Here is a 21317-nt window from a genome sequence, read left to right on the forward strand (position 1 = left end):
CTCTACAGAACTTACTTGGCTCTTTGCTGATTCTGTGCCTTCGCTCTTGCAGGAGTGTGCCTGCTGCCACCAACTCACATGCCTGAGCGCTAGGTAGCGTCAGAGCCCTGCTCCTCTCTCTCTCTCTCTCTCTCTCTCTCTCTAGCAGAATGTTGTAGCTTCTTCTATCACTTAGAATATAATGTGAGAAAGGACTCTGTCCCCACAGTATCTAGTGAGCTGGCTAGTGTGCAAGAAATATATCAAATATTTCCAAAATCAATATGATAAGGTGCATAACAGCTCTCCTCACTGAAATGTGTACAGACGCCGTTTTCAAACGTGTAATGTGGTCGTGTGGATGTGCTCATGCGATGGGTCTTACGTAAAAGTGCCTTGTAGAGACGCCCGTCCAGCAACCCCAACTAAAGACTGTAATGCTATGATGCTTCCTGTCTGTCAGAGGAAGTTGGGAGTAAATTTCTGTGATGTTTCTAAACTGCCCAGTGGGATCTTTTGCCTATGACCAGTGGTGTGCATTTGTGAGATGACCTCTGCTGGAAGGAGAGGTGACCCTGGCCACTCCAACTCACAGAAACAGTGCCAGTCTGCACGTGGCAGGGGCCTGAGATTAATTAATGGGGCCTCATTAATACACCTCTAATGAGCCAAGGTCACCTGGCTGATGGTGACACCAGGGCCACATACCCCGCTGACTCCAGGAGCTGTGGCTAAGTGGGAGAGAGCATGGTGACCCCAGCTCAGGAAGCTTGAATACTAACACTCAAAAAGCAAAATATTCTCCTTAAATGACATCCAGTGGACAAAAAGAGAAAAGAAAATGACCAGTCATGAATAGAATGTGAGAACCATAGCACAAAGCAAGAACCTGCCCTGACTTAAAGTCACCTGGGCTAAAGCCTCATGCAGACAGTCAGCCATGATACCATTCCAAAGTGTGTGTTGATTCAGGCTGTGACCTGCTTGAAGTTATATCATACTGTGAAAAAAAAATAGTGTTCTCCAATACCCTCCCTGAAGAGACTCCATTTTACAGGCAGCATTTGACTCCACCTGGAGTGAAAATTCCTTCGTAACTATGACTTACTCCTTAAGGACAAGCCACTGGTGCTCAGGACACAGGATGATTCTTGCACCTTGGTGGACACACAAATAACCCACAAGGTACTGCCTGTTAAGTAATGCATTCCTAAGGATAGAAGTGTACTGTGTGGTTTAATTGAAGAAAATGCACTCTATGAGCTGATCACATGAGTATCCTGAAATTATATCTGGAAAATGGGGCCTGAAAACTTAGTGAGCACACCAGAGTAAGAAAAGGGTCGAGTATCTTCACCTGGATACCTAACACAGGTGTGGTGATGACTTCTACAGAACCAACCCCTGACCACCTAGTGTGTGCATCAGTGGAGCCCACAGTCAGAGAACTCCCAGCCATCCCATTGGCTTCAGCTCAGCTTGATTACCCATTGTTGATGCAGCCCACTCAAATGGCTGCCTTCCTTCTGTCTGTTTGTCCACCCATCTGGACCTATCACCTGTCTGTCCACCTGTATATTCATCTGGACCCAGTCTTGCCCATTGCCTCTAAGAACCTCAATGATCCTGCAGCTCAGTTCTATAGCCTGACTAGATGCCAAGACTCAAGTCAAAACTGTGACCTCATACCTTGACCCTGGAGCAGCAGACCTCCAGCAGGGTTATTTACTTTGTTCCATCAGGGACTCTCCCTCTTGGTAGGGCCTCTGTGGGAGTCCCTGACCTCCAAGGTGGCCTTCTTTGGCCTTTGCAGCCATTCCATAACCCCTGCATGTATTTCCTGTGTGGTCTGAGAGTCGGTGCTGCTCCCAGTGAAACCAGTGCACCTCGTGGATGTGTTAAAATGTCAATAAAGTCTGACAGTGGAAAAGCACAAACATTTGTCTAAGTTTCTGAAACTGTGTGCTCAGAACAGCATACCTTGCTTTCTGAAAGCTGCCATGAGCTTTGACTCCATCACTGTGATTTTTCCATAACAATTCCTTAAGAATAAGCCACTGGGTCAAGGACAGCACAAGAAAACAGATGGAATCAGCTAAACTGGGCTCACAGGGGCTCACAGAGACTGGACTGACAACCAGGGAGCCTGCAGGACTGACCTGGGCACACTATGTATAGTTACAGTTGTGTAGCTTGGTCCTCCTCTGGGACTCCTAACAGTGGGAGCAGGGGCTGCCTCTGACTCTTTCACTGGCTTTTGGGACCCTATTCCTCATACTGGGTCGCCTTGCCCAGCCTTAAACCATGGGGAGGTGCTTAGTCTCACTACAACTTGATGTGCCATGCTTTGTTGATATCCATGGGAGGCCTGCTTTTTCCTGAACAGAAACGGAGGAGGAGAGGATTGGGGGATGGGGACAGAGTGGGGGGCGGGGCTGGGAGGAGAGGAGGGAGGGGAAACTGCAGCCAAAAATGAAAGGATAAATTAAAAAAAAAAAAAAAAAAGAATAAGCTACTGGTGCCCAGGACCCAGCGTGGTGGAGGCTTCCTGCTTAGTCAATGCGAGAGTTAGTTCACTGGCATTTTTAACCATCTCCTCAATGTCTAGCCCCAGTGTGCACCAGGGCATGGGGCAGTACCTCCTGACTGAGGAGACACTGGAAGAAAAAGAAGTACAGCTGTTAGGGGTGCAGACTTGAGACTCGGGCAAAAATCCCGCTTACCATTAACCAGCGCTGTAGTGTTAGACCATCTAATTCTTCCAACCCTTCCAGGAGACTAGAAATACCATTGTCCAGAGGTGTGAGGAGTCACAGGATTATGTCAGTAGAACATTACTGTGCCAAAACAAATTGGGAACTAGTGTGTGTGTGTGTGTGTGTGTGTGTGTGTGTGTATCTGTGTGTCTGTCTGTGTGTATGTCTTGTGTGTGTATTCCTTAGTTTCCTTGTCTTTGCAGATTCTCAACTTTCAGTCACCAAAATAGATGATAAGTTTTGATTCAGAAAGATGCACTGACTCTACAAAAGAGAATTTCAATGGACTGGTCGGTCCAGTGCAGACCTCTGAAGTGCCCCATCAAGGAAAGGTTAATACAAGACATCAACGTTTGATACTACTGGGATTCAGTTATTCACGTAGGAATAGCAAGAAAAAAGAGGAAATTCTAGTTCTCAATCCCTCTCCTAACTGTTAGGGGGTTGCTGATATTATTGCTTACTTGGTTTTGTTTGTCTTTAATGGCAGTGTCTCATGTGTCCCAGGCTGGTCTGGACTTGTGTAGCTGAGGAGGACTCCTGTCTCCACCTCCAATGCACCATCTCACTCTGTTGATGTGGTGCTGGGGATGGAACCCTGGGACTCCTGCATGCCAAGCACACAGTCAACCAAGCTATGTCCCAGCCTTCCATCTGTATGTCTTACACCAGCTAGAGCAGCCAGACACTGTCGTCTTCCTACGTGCTTCCAAATTACTTACCCAAATAATCACTCCTAAAATTGTACCAAAAATTGCTCTCAGGCTTAGAAGTGTGTGCTTTTCCTGTCCTTCATTGAGAAGGATGGGGGCTCCTGTATGTCCGAAATTGTTGTGTCCACCTACTTTTTATTTCATGTACATCCCTGAATTCCCTACTTTGCATAAGACCTGTACATATCATGTCCTTCCTGGCCATGAGTCCCACCTTCTAAAAGCTATGACAAATTTAGTGACCCTTTCTCAATAAGAGTGGGGAATGGACCAGTGCCTCTTAGCAGCAATACCCACTTGATACAATCTGATTTCACTCTGAAAGCAGTAGCAAGGCTAACTCCTTCCTTGGGCATCGTATGACATCCCACTCCTTCAAGATGAACCGAGTAGACATCTATGTACACAGGGGCAGGGTGTGCTGAGAGAAGAGCCCTGCATTGCCAATGACAGCACACACAAGGTAAGCTCACATCCAGCTGCCCAGCCACTGTACCAGGCCCTCAGTATGTGGGATACCCAGACCCAGCTTCAGCTACAAGAATGAAAGGAGTGTGTGGGTGACACAGGTCCTCACAGAGCCTTGAGAGTACAAAATCGAGCGTGCTGGTGACCACCTCTATGAGAGCATTTCAGAGACTGACTGATGCTTTTATCTGTTCAAACAAATAGTATTACTTATAAGAAAAATGAAATATTCAACACAAAGAAAGTCCACTTTCACCAAGTACTAAGTTGCATTAATGGTTGTAAACCAATACAAAAATTAAAATAAACAAATAAATGTACTAAAATAATTCTCCACCCTGTAGATAAACTGTTTTCTCCTTTACCAACTTGATGGCTGTGGAAGGTTTTGGTTGTTTCCAATCATAAGCAGTACTGGTTTTAGCATTCTTTCATGACTGAGTACACAGCATCATACTTAGGCTAATGCCCACGGGGTGAATTGCTGGGCTCAGTCTCACGTGCATTTGTGTGGCTCTGAGGAGAACTGCTGCATCTGTTTGGGACACAGCATCTGTTAACATCTCTCTTTTCCCAAACATGCTTCTGATCCAAGTGATAATATTTCAATGGCTATTTTTGCTAATATGCTATCCCAAACTTATTTTGATTACCAATGAGTTTGAATATTATAGGGTATTAGCTGCTCATTTGTCTATGTTAATACCTGTACTATCTGCTCACATTATTAGTCATTCTAATGGGATTATTTTACTGAACTATGACAGCTACTTGTATATTAAAGATATTAACCTTTATGGCATATGTCAAAAGTATTTTTTAGACTTCGTGTTTGGCTTTCATTTTGTTGGGTGTGTTTGACTCTAAGCAGAGATGATCCACAGAAATGTTTCTGTGTTTTCTGGTTCCGCAGTAGCAAATCATATCTAATAGTAGGAAATGTTCTCACTTCACAAAATTCATAGCGGTAATGGATTTTAGGCCTAAGAAAATTGTATGTGGAGCTTATAACCATCTAAGATGAATAAATTTTACCACTTTGACTTCAAATTATTTTTTCCTTATTCTTCAGCAATTTCTCTATATCTGTAAGCTCTGTCGTGTTGATTATACTTGAAGGTAGAAAGCTGTACAATAGAAATCCAATTTCCTGAATAGAAAGGTTCTATAATGTCAGTAGACTCTTCATGTTAGACCTTTCAAAACCCTGAATCTTGAGTTCAAAGTCCTCACTTACGACTTGCCAACAGCTGCAGAGGGATAAACACATCTCCCCTCATTCAGGCCCCAGAATCACATTCCCTTTATATCTGTTAGCACACTTTCTCAAAGGAAAAGACCTCCGCTTCCTACTCCGCCATTCCCAAATCATATTTCTTTAATTCCATTGGGAAACTAAGAACAAAAAGACTTGATGTTATGAATCAATTCCTCAAGAATGAGAAACAAAAACACATGAACTAAAATGGAAATGGGCAGTAAAAAAAATCCTCAATCCCCCTTGGGGCTGGGGCACGATGGTTCATTCAGGGATGTGTGGACAATGGCTCAGTTTGGGCTGGGATGAAGACAGCTTGAAAACCTGAGTTTGGTCCCCAGGACCCATATGAAAAGTCTAGTGCTGATACACTAGTAATCCCAGCACTGGGGAGGTTGAGGCAGGCAGATCTCTGAAGCTTGCTCACCAGACAGCCTAATCTACTCAGTGAGCTCCAGACCTATAAGAGATAATGTCTCAAAGCATTAGGTGACCACTCATGAGTAATGACACCCAAGGTTGACCTCTAGCCACTACACACGCATGCATGTATGTGCACATGTATCCACATATATATACACACACAAAAAAAGATAAAGAAAAAATCCTCTTAATGAAATTAAGGATATTTTTATACAGCACTCCAGTTTTCTCTCACAACTACTGTAAAGAAATTTTCTTTCTTCTCAGGAAGGAAGGACACAGCATTCCCTTTCATGCTCCATTCAGAGTAACAGGGCAGGCACTGTGGCTGCCAGTCATTGTCAATAACATTGCAATAAAATTTATCACAACCATGCTAACTCAATCAAGGTTGCAATGCAGTTATCACCTAAAAGCTATGTCTGATATTCTCTTGAGATGAGAGAGGACATTAATAACCCCTGAGTGACCAGGTAGCTATCTACGTATAATCCCAGTTAGAAAATTAAGGTACAGTTATACACACACACACACACACACACACACACACACACACACACATCAGTATGGTCTACATGTCAAGTCTCTTCCCTGACATTGGGTGTAGATAGGCACACACAATCTTTGGGATGCATACCTAATGGAAAACCACATTCAGGAGCCACTACAGCCACCCAAACTACCACCTTCAGACATTCATCTCCTCAAGGACTCTCACAGTATTTTCTGCCTTTGATAGCAATGTTTTGTCATTGTGTTTTCCTGGAAAAAAAATCCACAAAATGGACAGTTAAGCATAGCTCTGAGGGCTTTGTAGGACTGTGATGGAAGGGAGAGAAGAATGGGCAGAAAAGGCAGAAACCCAGACTCTCAAGTGTCTGGTTGTTACTTCACTCAGGTCCTCCATGGATGCATACATACACACTCATGCTTTTCACCAAAAGGTGCTCAGGAAGAGGGAAGAGCACATTCATAGTTATGAGACCCGCTAATCTACCTCCCTATGACCTTAGTGCACTCTCATCTACCCAGCTGGAGCAGGCTCCCTTCCCCAGGGAGGGGTCTGTATTTCTAGTGTACTTCCCTGCATGGAAATTCTATAACTAAATAGCATCTATTGTTCTCTGCGTTTTGTCCTTATGTCTAGGAGAGTTCCATGATCCTGAAACTAGGCTGAGTATCACTGTGACTGGCTGCTTACTAACCTTGTCTCGTCAAGAACAGTCATCATACTTGTGGTGTATGCTTACTATCTGTTGCCAAACTAGACTGCAATCCCCAAGCAGATATTAGCATCTGTATCTTGTTCATTTCAATACTTCCAATTCCTAAAACTATGAGGAGCACATAATATGCTCTCAGCAAACGTTGACAAAGGAGGATTAGTAATCTAAGATGTATAAAGTGCTAGGTTCAATTCCTGGCACAAAGAAATGCTCCATGCAGGGTAGTTTGGATAAGACCAGAAACAGGCTTGGTGCCGACTGCCCGCTACGCTCTCTGCCTCCTTCCCACCAGCACTCAAAAACTCTGCTCTGACTGTCTTGTCGCCACAGCTTGCAGAGGAAATTACAGCATTCTATTTTTAGTTGTTTTTCAGAAGATTCAGCGTGGCCTGCAAAGTGTGTAAAAGCTGTAATGACAGGCCATCATGCCACCAAGTCCTGCAGTTATATTTAGGTGGGCTCCTAGAGTTAAGGCTGAGCGCCTCAGTTCATTACATTCATGTTTACTTTCAAACCAACCAGGAATGTAGCCTTGACCAGACCAGAAGTTGTGGGGCTGCTCTAAAGTGTGTTCATTCTCCAACCCCCAGTGTTCCTGGAGAAGATAAAGCTGACCTCAACTTTATTGTTAAAAACTTCCCAGTGTTTCCACAGGAAATCTCTGAAACCACTAAACGAATGGTGCTTTCAACTCTTGGACTTTTCACTGAGGATTGAGTTGAGTTTCAACTTACCCTGAATATCTCCCTGGATCTGGCTGATCTTCCATTTCCTCTGAGGAAGAAAAGCAGAGGGCAACATTAAGTTCTTGGAGCAGGCGGTTGGATATGAACAAGTGAAAATGGAGACTCAGGACCAGAGAGGAAAATATGAGGGAGAGGACCCCAAATCAGAGAAGGGGAGGTGCAAATGAGGACCTAGAGCCAGAGGAAGAGGGGGGAAGGGTGAAGACCTAGGACTAAGAGAGAGAAGGTGATGATGGTGACCCGGGACCAACGGGGGAGAAGGCGACGATGGTGATCTGGGACCAACGGGAGAGAGAAGACAATGATGATGACCTGGGACCATCAGGGGAGAAGGTGACAATGGTGACCCGGGGTCTAAGAAATTTTGAGGATGGAAACACAGAACCAGAGGAGGGAAGGTAAGGACAGAGACCAAGAACCAGACCGAGGAAAGAAGATGTGGGTGAAGATCCAGGATCCAAGGAGAGAGGGCAAGAGGAGAGACTCAGGACCAGAGGAAGGGAGGTACTCATGGAACAGAAGACATAAATTCAAGCATACTCCAATACAGGAACAGACAATTTTCCAACATAGGGAATATGAGAGATGAGAACTGGGTTTTGACCTTGAGTAATGGGGAACCAGCCAGGTCACATCACAGAGTAAAGAGAAAGTTCATACTGAATGAGATGTGTTTGCAGTACCAGAGCTGCTGGACGTGTGAGATGAACTCAAGGACAATGTGAAGATCCCTCCCAGGGTACCGGCCATCTCCTGGATAGCTCGGCTGCTTTAGCCCTTGCTTTAAGGTCGTAGTCTATCCTTTTTCGTTAGGAGGTGGAAAATCTTAGAAACAGGAGCCTTCAGCTTATATCTTAGAGTAGTCAGCGGCTCCACGTCCTGTCAACCTCTGGCCCCATAATAGATGCTTTGTGGGGCTCTTCATTTCAGCCATTTTAAGACTGTCATCTTAGAAAACAAATAACAGGCTGCTGTGATTAAGGAAACCAGGACCAGGAAAGAATCAGTGAGCTGGCCAGGTTCACACGCTAACATCAATGTCCTGGTTCCACACTGGAGAAAGAGCACTTTTCAGCCCCTGCAGAGATGGACCGCCAGGTGATTTAACCGCCATTTGTCTTGCTCTGCAGTAGCTTGTTGCTTTGTGCTCAGAACTGTTCTTTAGGCTTGTGTGTGTTCTTTGGTCTCACTTTATTATGGTTGACTCTTTGTAGGGCAATGCTTGTTTTCTGTATTTCCTCCCTGCCTTCTTAAGCGTCTATGTACATTTTATGTTCACTTCTACCAAAAATACTACCTGTGTTGGTAACCAATCTATAGTTTTTCCTCATGTACACTAGCCAAGTTCTATCTCCTAAAATAAAGGTTGTTTCATGATAATAGCTTTGAGAATAGCAGGAATCAGGGCTGGGAAGATGGCCCAATTGATAAACTGTTTGCCACACGAGCATGAAGACTTAAGTTTGGATCCATAGCCAGGCACATAAAGCTAGACATGGCAGTGTATGCTTATACTCTCACCAATGGACAATTCCTGGGACTTGCTGGCCACAATCTGTGAGTGATGCTGCTTCAAAGAAGCAAAGTGGAAGTCAAGTGATAAAGAAGTCTGTTGACCTATGACATGCATGTGTACATAAACACACAGAGAGAAAGGGATGGGGAGAAAGAGAACAGCGGGATTCTTAGCTGAGAGAGATCATTGCACAAAAGCTCAGCTGTTGGTAGCTGGTGGCCTGTGCAGTCATCGGCACCACTGACACTAGGTGGCCCTTAATGCTCTGTGCCACCTGTCTTTCTCTTCCTGCTCAAAGCACCAGCCTCTTCTCTGGATGGAAACACGAAAAGTAGACAGGCATGGTGGTGTGCGCCTTTAATCCAGCACTTGTGAGGCAGAGGCAGGCGGATCTCTGAGTTTGAAGCCAGCCTGGGCTACAGAACAAGTTCCAAAACAGACAGGGCTGTTACAAGAGAAACCCTGTTTGGGAGAAAGAAGAAGGAGAAGGAGAAGAAGGAGAAAAAGAAGAGGAGGAAAAAGAAGAGGAGGAAGAGGAAGAGGAGGAAGAGGAAGAGGAGGAGAAAGAGGAGGATGAGGAGGGGGAGGAGGAGAGGGGAGAAGGGAGGAGAAGAGGGAGGAGGAGGAGAAGAAGAAAAGAAGAGGAAGAAAAGAAGGAAGGAAAGAAAGAAGGAAGGAAAGGAAAAAGGAAAGGAAAGGAGAAATGTTGTCAGAGTTGTTGAGGAGCCCACAAGTAACCACATAAGATGCGATCCGCAGCAGGGGGCTGCACTACCTCAGCCAGAGCTGTAGTAATAAGGCCCTCTTGGTCCCCAGTAGAGCACAGCGTAATTAAAGGCAGCTATGAGACAGTGCTACTTTAACATCATAGAATTCACACACAATATTTTCTACTGTCATTTTTCTACCACACAGATGCTCTGAACCTCCGAAACCGACAGGTCATCTGTGTCACACTCAAAGTCCTCCAGCATCTGGTTGTGTCGGCCGAGATGGTGGGTGAAGCCTTGGTACCCTACTACCGTCAGATCCTCCCAATCCTGAACATCTTCAAGAACATGAATGGTGAGTGACCCCAGGAGCAAAACGTCTTCTCAGCCCTAGAATGAGGAAGTGGGTTGAAGGAGGACCAAGGAGCTCCCTGTTTGGGACTATCACCCTTCAGTTTGGAGATCTAAAATGCGTAGCCCGACCTTTCTCCCACTGTCCCCCTGGAAACAGTCTAATCAGCAATTCTACTTATTACTCCTCACATGTATGGCCCACTCACTCAGTAGAGGAACCCCGAAATGCTTCTGTCCATTTCCAGTAATTAAACTGTATAGCTTTCTTTAATACTCCTTGAAGAAGGTTTTGATCTTCTCTGCAAAACTTTGTAGCCCACCATTTATAAATTGATTGGAGGTGAGTGTTTTAAATGCTGTTCAAATGTGATAGGCAGTTTGGAGCCTTTTAACACCTGATCTTTCATTTCAAGGGAAAAAACATAAAAATGATATTTTTTTCTACTCTTAGTTGCTGATACTTAGTAATTTGTCATTAACAATTTTCAGTGACTTGGATGGTGAGTACTGATTAAAAGTAGGTATGAGAGTCAATGTATCTCTTGAAAACTATTCCTCACTTAGCCTCAGAGGCATGGATGCTCTCAAAGGAATGTTTACCCTGCACAGATCTGTATCAAATCTTTGCGAACATTGGCAGGCCGCAACTGTGGGTTTGCTCCCTGGCAGTCTGATTTCCCTGAAAGTACATGATTCTCATTTTCTTTTGTTGCTAACTTTGAAGTTCCGTACTTCTCACATGCGTGAAAGGAGTCAACATTTGAAGTTAGTTCCTGACAGCCATGTAAATAAGTTGGTAATTTAGCAGAACGCAGCATGAAAATTTTGCAACACGGTCTGCTCATTGTACATACAGGAAAACAATATCAAACAAAAAGCCAAGTGTGTGGCAGCCCCTGCCACAGACAAGCCTGGAATTTAGAGTCGCCATCGTTGAATGTAGTCACTGATTGCTGTTGAATCTGCATCATGTATTCACTACTCAGGGCACTGTAGAGTTCTCAGGAGCTCTGTCTTTGGGTCATCCGACCCAATTCTATGTTTGTGGTCCATCTCAAGCCATCTGAAGAGGAGAAGGCCGTGTTGACACTTAAGCAAGAGGAAATTAAAAACTGTGTTTCAGTAATTTAGTTTCATACTGTTCAAGCAATTGTTTTGGTAATAGCATTCCTATGTTATAAAAAATACTTACAAACATTATTTATTCCTAATTAATATTTTTACCATATGGCAGCATCAAATATCTGTGTATTTATAGAGAGACTCCACAATAATGTCATTCAATTATGGCTCAAAAGGAAACTGCAAGCTTCCTTGTATTCTTGTATTTCGATCCTAGCTAGGGCCAGAAGTAGAGATCTGTTGGGGGGATACAGAGTGGCTGTTCAAAAACTCTAGGTTAATGTTTTGAAGCCTGGGTCTCACAAATATTTTCTCAGTACTCCTCACACAAACCTACAAAATGCTCACGGTTAGTACGCCCATCGTTTTATTATGAAGCTTGCCTCCCTGTAGCTTTTCTCCCTTATAAGCATTTGTATCTGAATTTGATGCATGGAGATTGGGCCTGCCCACATTTCTTCTGTCTTGCTTAAGCATGGAGGAATAGATACATCCACGATGTGATATGCTCTCATCATACGATAAAAATCTACAACTTAAATCTAAGCAACATTTAGTATCCTTGTGTGAAAATGATGGGCATTGGTGAAGCCCATGAGAAAACCCAGTTCTTGGGTACCAAACTTGGGAGGCAGGACTGATTCAGCCACCAGGACAGTCCTCCTGGGGTTCTGGGCTGTAAAGCAAAGCTGCTCGTCCCCTGCTGTTTCATAGGTACAGCTTCTCTTTATGTCTGTAGCTAGCAAATGCCCATCTGCCTGATACAGGGAGAGGTTGCTTGTCTGTAGGAATATCCGTTGAGAGTTCACTGTGGGACATTCATAGTTGATCTAAGCCACCATCGGTTTCAAGCACATCTAGCAATTCTGGAACATTTCCCAATGCACACATCTGAAATTCCATGTTCAAATTGCTTTTTTGTCAAATGTTTTTTTGACATTTGAGAGGGAGAATATTATCTTCTGCTTCATTTTCTTCTCTTCTTCAAAACCTGTCACCACAATGCCGGGGTGAGGCATAGTATGTTCTGAGGGGCCTGTAATAAAACAAGATCTTTATACCCTAAGAATGGAGTACTCTTCCGTAAAGGGGCTCTGTAGTCCTAGAAGTCTCTGTAACCCAGATCCAGGTCTGTGAGGAGCTCACTCTAGGACTCCCAACTACATTAGTGTTTTCACTAGGAAAATGGTTTTCTTAACAGTAGTTTTTATTAAAAATCCACTTCATGATTGTAGATGTTGTACCCATATCCACAGAACCATAATTCTTATTTTATTTAAGCAAGTATCTCTCACAACTTGTCATTATTTATCATTAAAATTATCTCAGAGACCCTTAGTAATAACATCAGGGAGAAACATCTTATAGACTCCAAAGCATTTGACGATAATTTCACGTTTCTTTATCTCTGCTATTCTAAGCTTGGCTTTTATGCAAATCGATGTCTTGTTAAACTTAGCTTCAAATATATTTCTTTCAAGTCCTACCACAAAATCCTTTTAAAATGGAACCATATATAAATGATAGAAAGAATGGGTGAATACATCCTTTCAAATGTAACGGCCCTGCTCTTGTGTCTGCCCCCTTGAAGCACACCCTCCAGCTCAGTTCTCCTGTCTGATCTTGCACAACGCCTTTCCTGTTTTAATGTGAAATAACTTCTTCCGAAACAAGCAGTGGGGGGCGAGCAGGCAGGGAGCGGGGCGAACCTGTTAGCAGTTGCCCACAGTGAGGAAACCAGGTTCCCGGTTCAGGGGACCTGTGCTTCAGAACGCAGCCCAGGGAGAAAATGGTGCAACCCAGAGCATCGACTTGCACCATGTCTGCCCTGCTAAGGTGTTAAATCTTAGCCAGCCTTTTAACTTCCTTCCTCCTCTGGAAGAGGATACTCACCTCGTAGGAGACAGGAAGGGGGTGGTGGAAACATCCAACCACCAAGGACAAGCTCTCAGGAAGCTACTTCCTTCAGCTAGGCCTCATCTGCTGAAATTTCCAGAGCTCCCCGAGGTAGCCCACCACCTACGGAACAACCCTTCAATACACACACCTTCGGGAGACACTTCATATCTAAACCCTAATAACAGTTTTTTATAAGGGCTGGTGTCATCGTTAGAGACAATGAGTTCCTAGCCCCATGGTGAAGTAAAACAGCCATTACTATACAAATTTGTAGTATGGTCTTACAGAAAATGTAGCAATGCTTTGTGAGCTATCTTCCAGCAGCCCGTCTGTGTGGTGGAAGTTGTCTGTGGAGCCTGTAACACTGTCCCTACTGGGTAACTGCCAGTGTGACCCTTCCATACTCCGTGAGTAAGATGCAGGCTCCTGGTCTCACCAGCCATGTCAAGGTCCATCTTATTTCTGATGACTACATGCTAGGTGAGTTTCTGTGTAAGTTATAGGATAAATTGTTTTCAAATCCATCCTTCCCTTGCAAAATGTTTAAGCTCAAATGTGTGACTGGTGTTTGGGGTAATACCATCTTTAAAAAGATAAGCCTGTGTCAGACAGAGGAAGAAAGTCTAGATCAGGATCTTCCATGGAAGATCCAAATGGGTGGCTGTGCTTAGGCATCATTTCTCTAACTCAGGCACTCACCAGGCCCAACCATGTTTAGATTGGTGATCAGACAGGATTGGACATGTTCAGGGTAGCTTTGCCACTTACTGAAGCTCACTTCTCCATATTTAAACAATGAGTTTGAGATGTCTAAACTGTGTTGATTTTCCAGGAACTACATTGGGATGAGAGAAATAACAATTTCTATAAACTATTCATAAAGTGCATTTGTCATACAGCCAAAAGCAGTTTCATCTCTCCTACGATCTTTTATAAATACTATTAAAGGTTACAGAAAATTAAGACAGTAAGAATGTTCAGTTTATAGCTTTACCCGATGAAGCCACAAAATGAATGATGTGATATAGAAAAGCATGAGTCATTAAATGGCATGAACTCATTCATAGCTAAACTGTAAACTGTAGACTCTGACAGCAGACCAGGGCCTCTGAGAGACTGTCTCCATGTGTTGCATCCTCGGTTCCTAAGGGCAACAAAAGTCCTGGATGAACTTGCCCCTGACGGTACCACGTGCCATGCAATAGATGTGATAACTAAACATCCTGACCCATGTTTGTTGAAATCAGATGCTAAAATATTTAGGACAAATCTTGAACATGCACCAGTCAGGCTGATAAAAGTCCATTAAAAGAGACAAAGCTTGTTATTCAAGGGCCCACAGGGTGGCTCAGCAGATACAGCCACCCACTGCTTCGCCTGAGGACCGGAGTTCAATCCCAGGGATCCATATGGCAAAAAGAGAGAACAGACTCCTGAAATTCTCCTTTGATCTCCATTGCGGCGTATGCCCCATTCCCCAGTGACAATAAATATGCATAATATCTTTTTAAATTTTGGTAATTCAAATTAGACACGTTAATCTATATAAGTAATAAGAATATATTATATTTGTAAAATTTTAGAATGTTTGTACTAAGTCTTTGGCCTTGAAATTTAAGTGGCTTCTGAAAAAAATTGAAACAAGAAAGAACTTATCATGAGAGCCTGAGTATTCTCACGCCACCTGATCCCAAGCCTTCTAGATACTTCTGTGAGTTGTGTGTGGCTATTCTGTGGTCCTTTAAAATGCTGATGAACTTTTGGATACTAGTTTTTTACCCAAAACCAAGAAGCGTAATTTTTCTTGTATAGTGATTATTTCTCTGTAGGAAATTTGAGTTTAGTTTGGAATTAAGGTTTATTCCCTGTGGAATATTGGTCCATTTTTTAGTCTATAGTTTACATTTTGGTAATTTGCTTCGAAGTTCTGTGGAAGTCTCTATGTTTTTTAAATTTGCAAGCATTGAATTGTTCCGAGTTCGTATGGGAAGTTATTAGAACTGCCGCCTCCCACCATTTCTGAATGTTAGATTGGGATTATCACATATGTATCTAGTCTCTCTAAGTACTTACCCCACATAGATTAAAACATTGGTCTAAAGAGACTCCTAGGGTCGGTAAACAAAACAAATCAACAACAACAAAACCCTGGAAGATACGTATGAGGCCCTTTGGTCTGAGTGTCTCAGTAGTGTTCTGAACTGTGTATTAGTTTCACAGAGGCAAAACGTTTGCATTCTATGACCAATCAGGTATGGCCAACTGACAGCTTATGGCTGGAAGGACTATCCACTGCAGACTGAATACCTCCACCCTATGGTATGTGGAGATCAAATTCCATCTGCTTTTCTTTTGTTCTGAGACAGGTGATAGCCTGTAGTCCAGTGTGGAATCTTCCTCCTTGGCTTCTGAGGGTTAGTTAGGGTTGCAAGCCTGTCCACCACCCCCAGCAAAATCTCATCTTTGACAAGCAAACTGAGGGTTGATGTGTTCCTGTCTGCCACAGTGACCTAACTGCTGAAAACGGCTTCTTTAGTGAGAATTCTTTTCAGTGACAGCACCCTGTAACTTTCCCAGGGGGACATTTTGTTTGGTCAGACAAAGGACTTCGTTTTGAGCAGAGAGAACGGAGGTTTGTTGGTTTCTTCATTCTCCTGAGATGCTGCAATCTGACTGATGAGGACAAGTTCCCGGAGGATGCCCAGGGCACTGCTGCCCCAGCCTGGCAGGGACCCCCATTGGAATGGAGGACTGCATTGCCTGCAGGAGCCTCTTCCCAAACCTGCTGAGCAAGAGGCCCAAGCAGCTCACTGCCTAAACGAGGCAGACCAGTAAGGAGAGTTCACCTCCTCTGGGCAGATCAAATAAGATGTGGAGAAACAAGATACAGGACACCGTGGGTGGTACCCGCGTGCAGTCCTGAGGGGTGACGGCTCTGGCATTCAAAGAGTCTGTGTGTTTTAAACCTGCTTATCAACTACAAAAGAAAAGAATGGACAGTCACACAACTACTCTGTGCCTCAGTCTCCTTCATTTAGACAGCAGGTTGTTGGAGGAATTAAAGACGTTTTCAAATCCTCAGAGAACTCTCAGGAAGCCATTTGGTACACGTGTCTTCTGGCTGGAATTAAGCGTGCATTGTGATGAGTGCTGATTTGTACATGGCCGAGGATTTGGTAAATGTTAGGTCTCTGCACCACCTGCCTCAGAGGGTTGTGAGGAAAAACTATAGACATATGGTTTTATATGGTCCCTCCGAGGGTATTGTGTATAATCCATTAGAATGAATGTATTTCGTAAGGTGATTCGATGCAAAATAAATTCAGGAAGTATTATGTTTACTATATGCCCACAGCAGAACTATGATCTCGAATGTCTTTTGTGGATGCTAATAATCCCTGTTATGCAAATAAGCCAGCACGGACAAGCTTTCCTGTTCACTCTTCCCACCCTAACAGTAGGGTTAGCTTCTTCCTTAGACTCCTCAGTTCACGTCAGAGGGCTGAAGTATTTAACCACAGGCCAGAGCAGTGTTACCAGGAATTGCTTGTCCTGATGGACTATGGAAACCCCAGCATCTTACTGAAGGATGCATGGCTTTGAGGTTACACATGGCTTCTGGGGTTGCAGCTTCTCCCTGTTAGTCTTTCCCCATCACAGCGCCCATTTCTCTCCTCATTTTGTCTGTCGTGACTGTATCATTCTCATCTCACCACTGCCTTTTGACTCAGGTCCAGGCTCCTCATCACACGATAGCTGATGTTCTGGAAATAAGCGGTGATGGTGATGAATCTGTTTATTCAAGGGAGTGAGAGAGAGAAAAGAGATTGCTTTTCAGTAAGTTAAACTTGATAGCAGTCTGTGTGCATGATGGTGGATGTACAGCACTAATAGATGAGATTGATAGATACTCTGCTGTTATGTGAAGGTTACCAGAGATTCTGGGTTCTGGAACACTAAAGAGAGTGTTTAGTAGTTAACAATGTAATCATTAGGTGGGAGTTCTCCAGCTTGTAGAATGCAGGGCCAGAGTGGGAGGGTAGGGCGTGGTCCTTACAGAAAGACCACTCATGAACACAAGCTGCTGTCACAAAGCCAGACCCACAGGAATACCAAACTACAGTTGGATCTGTGGTCCAAGCACGCCTGGATTTTCTCCAGACCCGAGGCCAGTTTGGCTCACCTAGAACATCTCACGCAGGAGAATCTCATTCACTGTTCCGCAGCAGCAGTGAGAGGCCACCGCTGGGGGAGGGGCTCAAGTGGCCTGGTAGACGCAGCCAGGCTCCACTGTGTTGTCCGGACGGCCTCTGGACTTTGGCACAGTGCTTACTAGCCTTGAATGACCGTGTCACAGTGCAGTCTCCAGGCCTATTTTTCCCCTAAATCCAAAAGAAAGCATCATGTCCCCTCTGTCCCCTCCCTGCTCCCTCTCAGACTGGTGGGGTGAATTGTTCTCTGAGCTAAGCCACACTCTGAATAGAAGTCCTATTTCTTTTTTACATTTTGTGTGTGTGTGTGTGTGTGTGTGTGTGTGTGTGTGTGTGTGTGTGTGTAGCCCAAGCTAGCCTCAGACTTCCCACATATCCAAGGATGACCTTAAATCTCTGCCTCCTTTAGTGCTGGGTTTACTGGGATGAGCCGCTATGCCCAGTTTATGCTGTGCTGGGGATCAAACCCAGGGCTTGTGTATACTACAAAACCACTCTATCAACTGATCTATACCCCAGCCTTAGGTCCTGTGTCTTGGGGCTGTCTCCTCACCAAAGCCCAGGTAGAAGGGGAGAGTCAAAACCTGCTGCCTGCTTAAAGTACAAAGCCATGTTTGAAATATACTTCCTCCTCATCCTCCTTCTTCAAGCCACCCAGCCAAGGTCAACCAACAGAATTCCTTGATTACACTCGATGCCCAGGCCTTGACTCGTGCCATGTCCCCTGCTCGCTGGAAGCACATTCTGCACCAGTTTCCAACAATACAACTAAGACTTTTAGGGCATGTCTGCAGAGATCCGTGTAGGAAGCTTTAGTGTGTTTGAAGACTGAAACAGGCCCCGGATGAGGCTGTACATGCTATCCTCTGTGGGTGCCACAGAAAGTCGTATTTAACAAGGCCAAGAAAGCAAAGCTTTTAACTGAAGGAAACTTTTCACTCCGTTTATAACTTGTACTTCTGAAGTCACCTAAAGTGTCCCCTATTCTAGAATTGCTGATAATGAAAGCCTCTTCCTCGTTTTCCTTAATATGCAAATATTTTCTGAGCTGCAGTGAAGGGCATTTTGAAGGTCTTCGTGGACATGGCAAAGAAAATAAGAATGTCGCCAAGTGATTGTTACGTTGAACCATCACTACTCATAGTATCATTAAGGCAAGTCTGGGGTAGGGGAACAGAATGTAAATACTGCTCAACCCAGGCATCATCCCCAGCTGCTGGGAGGTCTGCAGTTGGGCCTGGAATGTTTTCCTTCTAAGATCTGTGGGGACTTTGAAACAGACAAGTTCAAGTCTTGCAAACCTTGACTTGGCTCACTCTTAAGTCCTCGCCCCTGCCTCAACTTGGGCTGGCTTCTCTCTGAAAGCTTGCCTGAGAAATGGGGTGTGGTGAGCTTCACCTCTGTTTCTTGGTCTTTACGATGACCTGTTCACCCCTCCCTACTCACCCCACAACCTTGTCTATGAGCTCTGTTCTGGGATGCTGTCCCAGTTGGGAGGCAGGGGAGAAGGAGGTCCCCCTCCAAAAGTCTGGCGAGTGTTTAGTTCCCGCTATGGGTGCCACTGGCTGAGGGCCCCCGGCTCCCACTCCGGCTGCAGCAGAGCCTGTAGGTCTGTGGCCCTCCCTCAATATTCTCTCATCCCCTTCATATCCTGCCTTCACCTTAGCCTGTCAGGTTTCCTGTGGCCTGCAGGCCCTTCTAGGAAATCCTTGCACAGACAAAAATCCCTAACACATGAAAATTAAGCTTCCTCTTAGCCCCATGCACTGTTGATCCCTCATGGGCGGGTGGAGCCCTCCTTCACTGCTCACTCAGAGCTGCAGTGCTCTCTCTCCTGAGGAATTTCCGTTGTCAAGATGCTGGGGAGGGATCTGGTGCCAGGTGGGATTCAGAGCAGAGCCCAGAGATGCCACCCTCAGCAGGACTGTGGGTGTGGCACCCTGGATCCCTGCTCCCTGACCTCATGGTAAGAGTCGAGCCCCTCCCATGCTTGGCTTGGCCCTGAAGGTCCAGCCCCATCCCTGCCCCCTGCCACACTTCCTATTTTGGTTTGTTTTCAGCTGAGCAAGATCCTGTCTGAAGGATTTTGCATTTAGGCTAAAATCAGCTTCCCGTTTTTATTGTCTTCCTTTAAAAATTCTGTATTTTTTCACTTTACCAGAATGGAATAGAATTAGCTCATCATAAGCTTAACCATCAGTGAAGGTAGAACTGAAAACCGAATGGGAACTTTCCATAAAAGGAGCAGGAAACAGAGAGAGATTTCCTTCCTTGCCTGCTTCCTGAGTTATAGTCCCCTGGACATCTTGAACTGATGCACAAATAACAAAGGAGAAAGTCATGGTGGGTGTCGCAGTAACCAGGCTCCAGCCCCAGCCCTCCAAGGTCAATTTCTCTTTTCCCCTTCTTAGACACATTACGTTCCTATCAGCTCTTTGTGAACCTATTTATATCCACGTTGAGGTAGCCATACAACGAAAACCTATCTCTTACTCAGTGACCTTTCACTTAAATTCTTGCAAACTGATTCCAATGGTCCCTCTTCTGCCCCTACAACTTATCTTAAAATTCATTTCTTGAGTCTTTATCTTTATCACAAGCTGAGAAGCTATTTAATGCTACAATATTAATTTTTTTTTTTAGAAAACAAGGATGTAATTGGGTCATAATTGCTCAGTGATTCTCTATTTTAAGCTTCGTTTTGACCTGAAGGCAGGTTGCATGTTTATTTATATACACAAAGGATTAAGGAGATTTTGTAGTTGTCCTAACAGAAATACTTCAGTGCTGTATTTTTTTGTGTTTGTATATTATAAACGTAACATATAACCACCTCACCAAATGGCTTAGATGCCATTCTGTTTAGGAACACTGAAGCTATGTTGTCTTTTCTAAGTTTCTTGATGGATGTAGACTAATGGTATTCAAAAAGGGTCAGATAGGTTCAGCGAGTTGTTAGGGCCAGAGCCTGGGAGCTGGAGCCCCAGGAGGCTAGGCTCAGCCCCCATCCTCAATAGGACAAATAAATAAATGATAGTGAAGGGCCCAGAGATGGTTCCGTCAGCAGAGTGCTTTTGTAAAGACTTGAGTTCAGATCCCCTGCACCCACATTAAAGCCAAGCATAGCATCATATGTCTAATCCCAGCCTCGGGGAAGTGGAGCTGGACAAACAGATCCCTGGAGCTCATGGGCCAGGCAACCTCTCCTAATAGATAAGCTCCAGGTTCTCAAGCATAAAGTGGACAGTGACTGACAAAGACCTCCGTCATTGGCCTCTGGCTTCCACATGCACAAATAGACACATGTGCATGAGCTCATGCATGTACCCCCCCACACACACACACACACAGACTCATGCATACACATGCATTCTCATAGTAGTAATGAAAAGCAGAAAGAGATTTGTTTAATGTAATCCCATTGGAAAAATGAATGAAGCGGTCCAATGACACACCCCCACCCCCACACGCTAGTCCATCTTCAGGGTCCTGACATGAAGTTTTAAATCTAGAGGAAGAGGTGTGCGTACATACAGAAGCAGTCATCCTGGTCAAGATGTAGCCCTGCCCTTCAGCATTGTCTCAGCCCCAATAGCTCCAACATGGTGGTCAGACACATTGTCCAGACTGTGTGAAATATCTCTGGGAGAGAAGTCCCACCTCTGGCTGTGCCAGGATTCGACCTTTTCCTTTTCCCAACATGAGGGCCGTGGGAAGATTCCAGTTTCTTGGAGACCTTTGTTTCCACAGTCTGGTAGCTGGAGGGAGGTGTGTCTGTGTTTCTTTAGAGTACCCTGCTCCCTGCCCCTTCACCTATAGTAACATAATAGTTTCTGTTTTGTGATAACCATCTCAAACTTCCGAAAGGATTCTGTAGGACACTAAGAAACAGTGGGACGACAGCAAAGATTGTGACGTCAGGCTGGAAACCCCACT

The 21317-nt window shown here is 44.5% G+C and overlaps 1 protein-coding gene and 1 long non-coding RNA gene across 3 annotated transcripts in view; one reads left to right on the top strand and one right to left on the bottom strand.

The window, feature by feature from the left end:
- Pacrg (parkin coregulated) overlaps positions 1-21317 on the top strand; it is a 467338-nt gene that overhangs the window by 262245 nt on the left and 183776 nt on the right. The window contains exon 4 of the mRNA XM_059272848.1: positions 10001-10150. Within this exon, the coding sequence (XP_059128831.1) occupies positions 10001-10150 (150 nt within the window). The remainder of the gene's footprint in view (positions 1-10000; positions 10151-21317) is intronic.
- On the bottom strand, positions 16492-21023 carry LOC131918659 (uncharacterized). Of its 2 annotated transcripts, none has more exons than XR_009381044.1 (2): positions 20916-21023; positions 16492-16962 (listed from the first exon to the last, which is right to left on the bottom strand). It is a non-coding gene; the product is annotated as an uncharacterized LOC131918659 (long non-coding RNA). The 2 variants fall into 2 exon arrangements; XR_009381045.1 differs by lacking the exon at positions 20916-21023 and adding an exon at positions 17387-17486.

Source organism: Peromyscus eremicus, chromosome 8b (genome assembly GCF_949786415.1).
Source record: "Peromyscus eremicus chromosome 8b, PerEre_H2_v1, whole genome shotgun sequence".
Lineage (NCBI taxonomy): Eukaryota > Metazoa > Chordata > Mammalia > Rodentia > Cricetidae > Peromyscus > Peromyscus eremicus.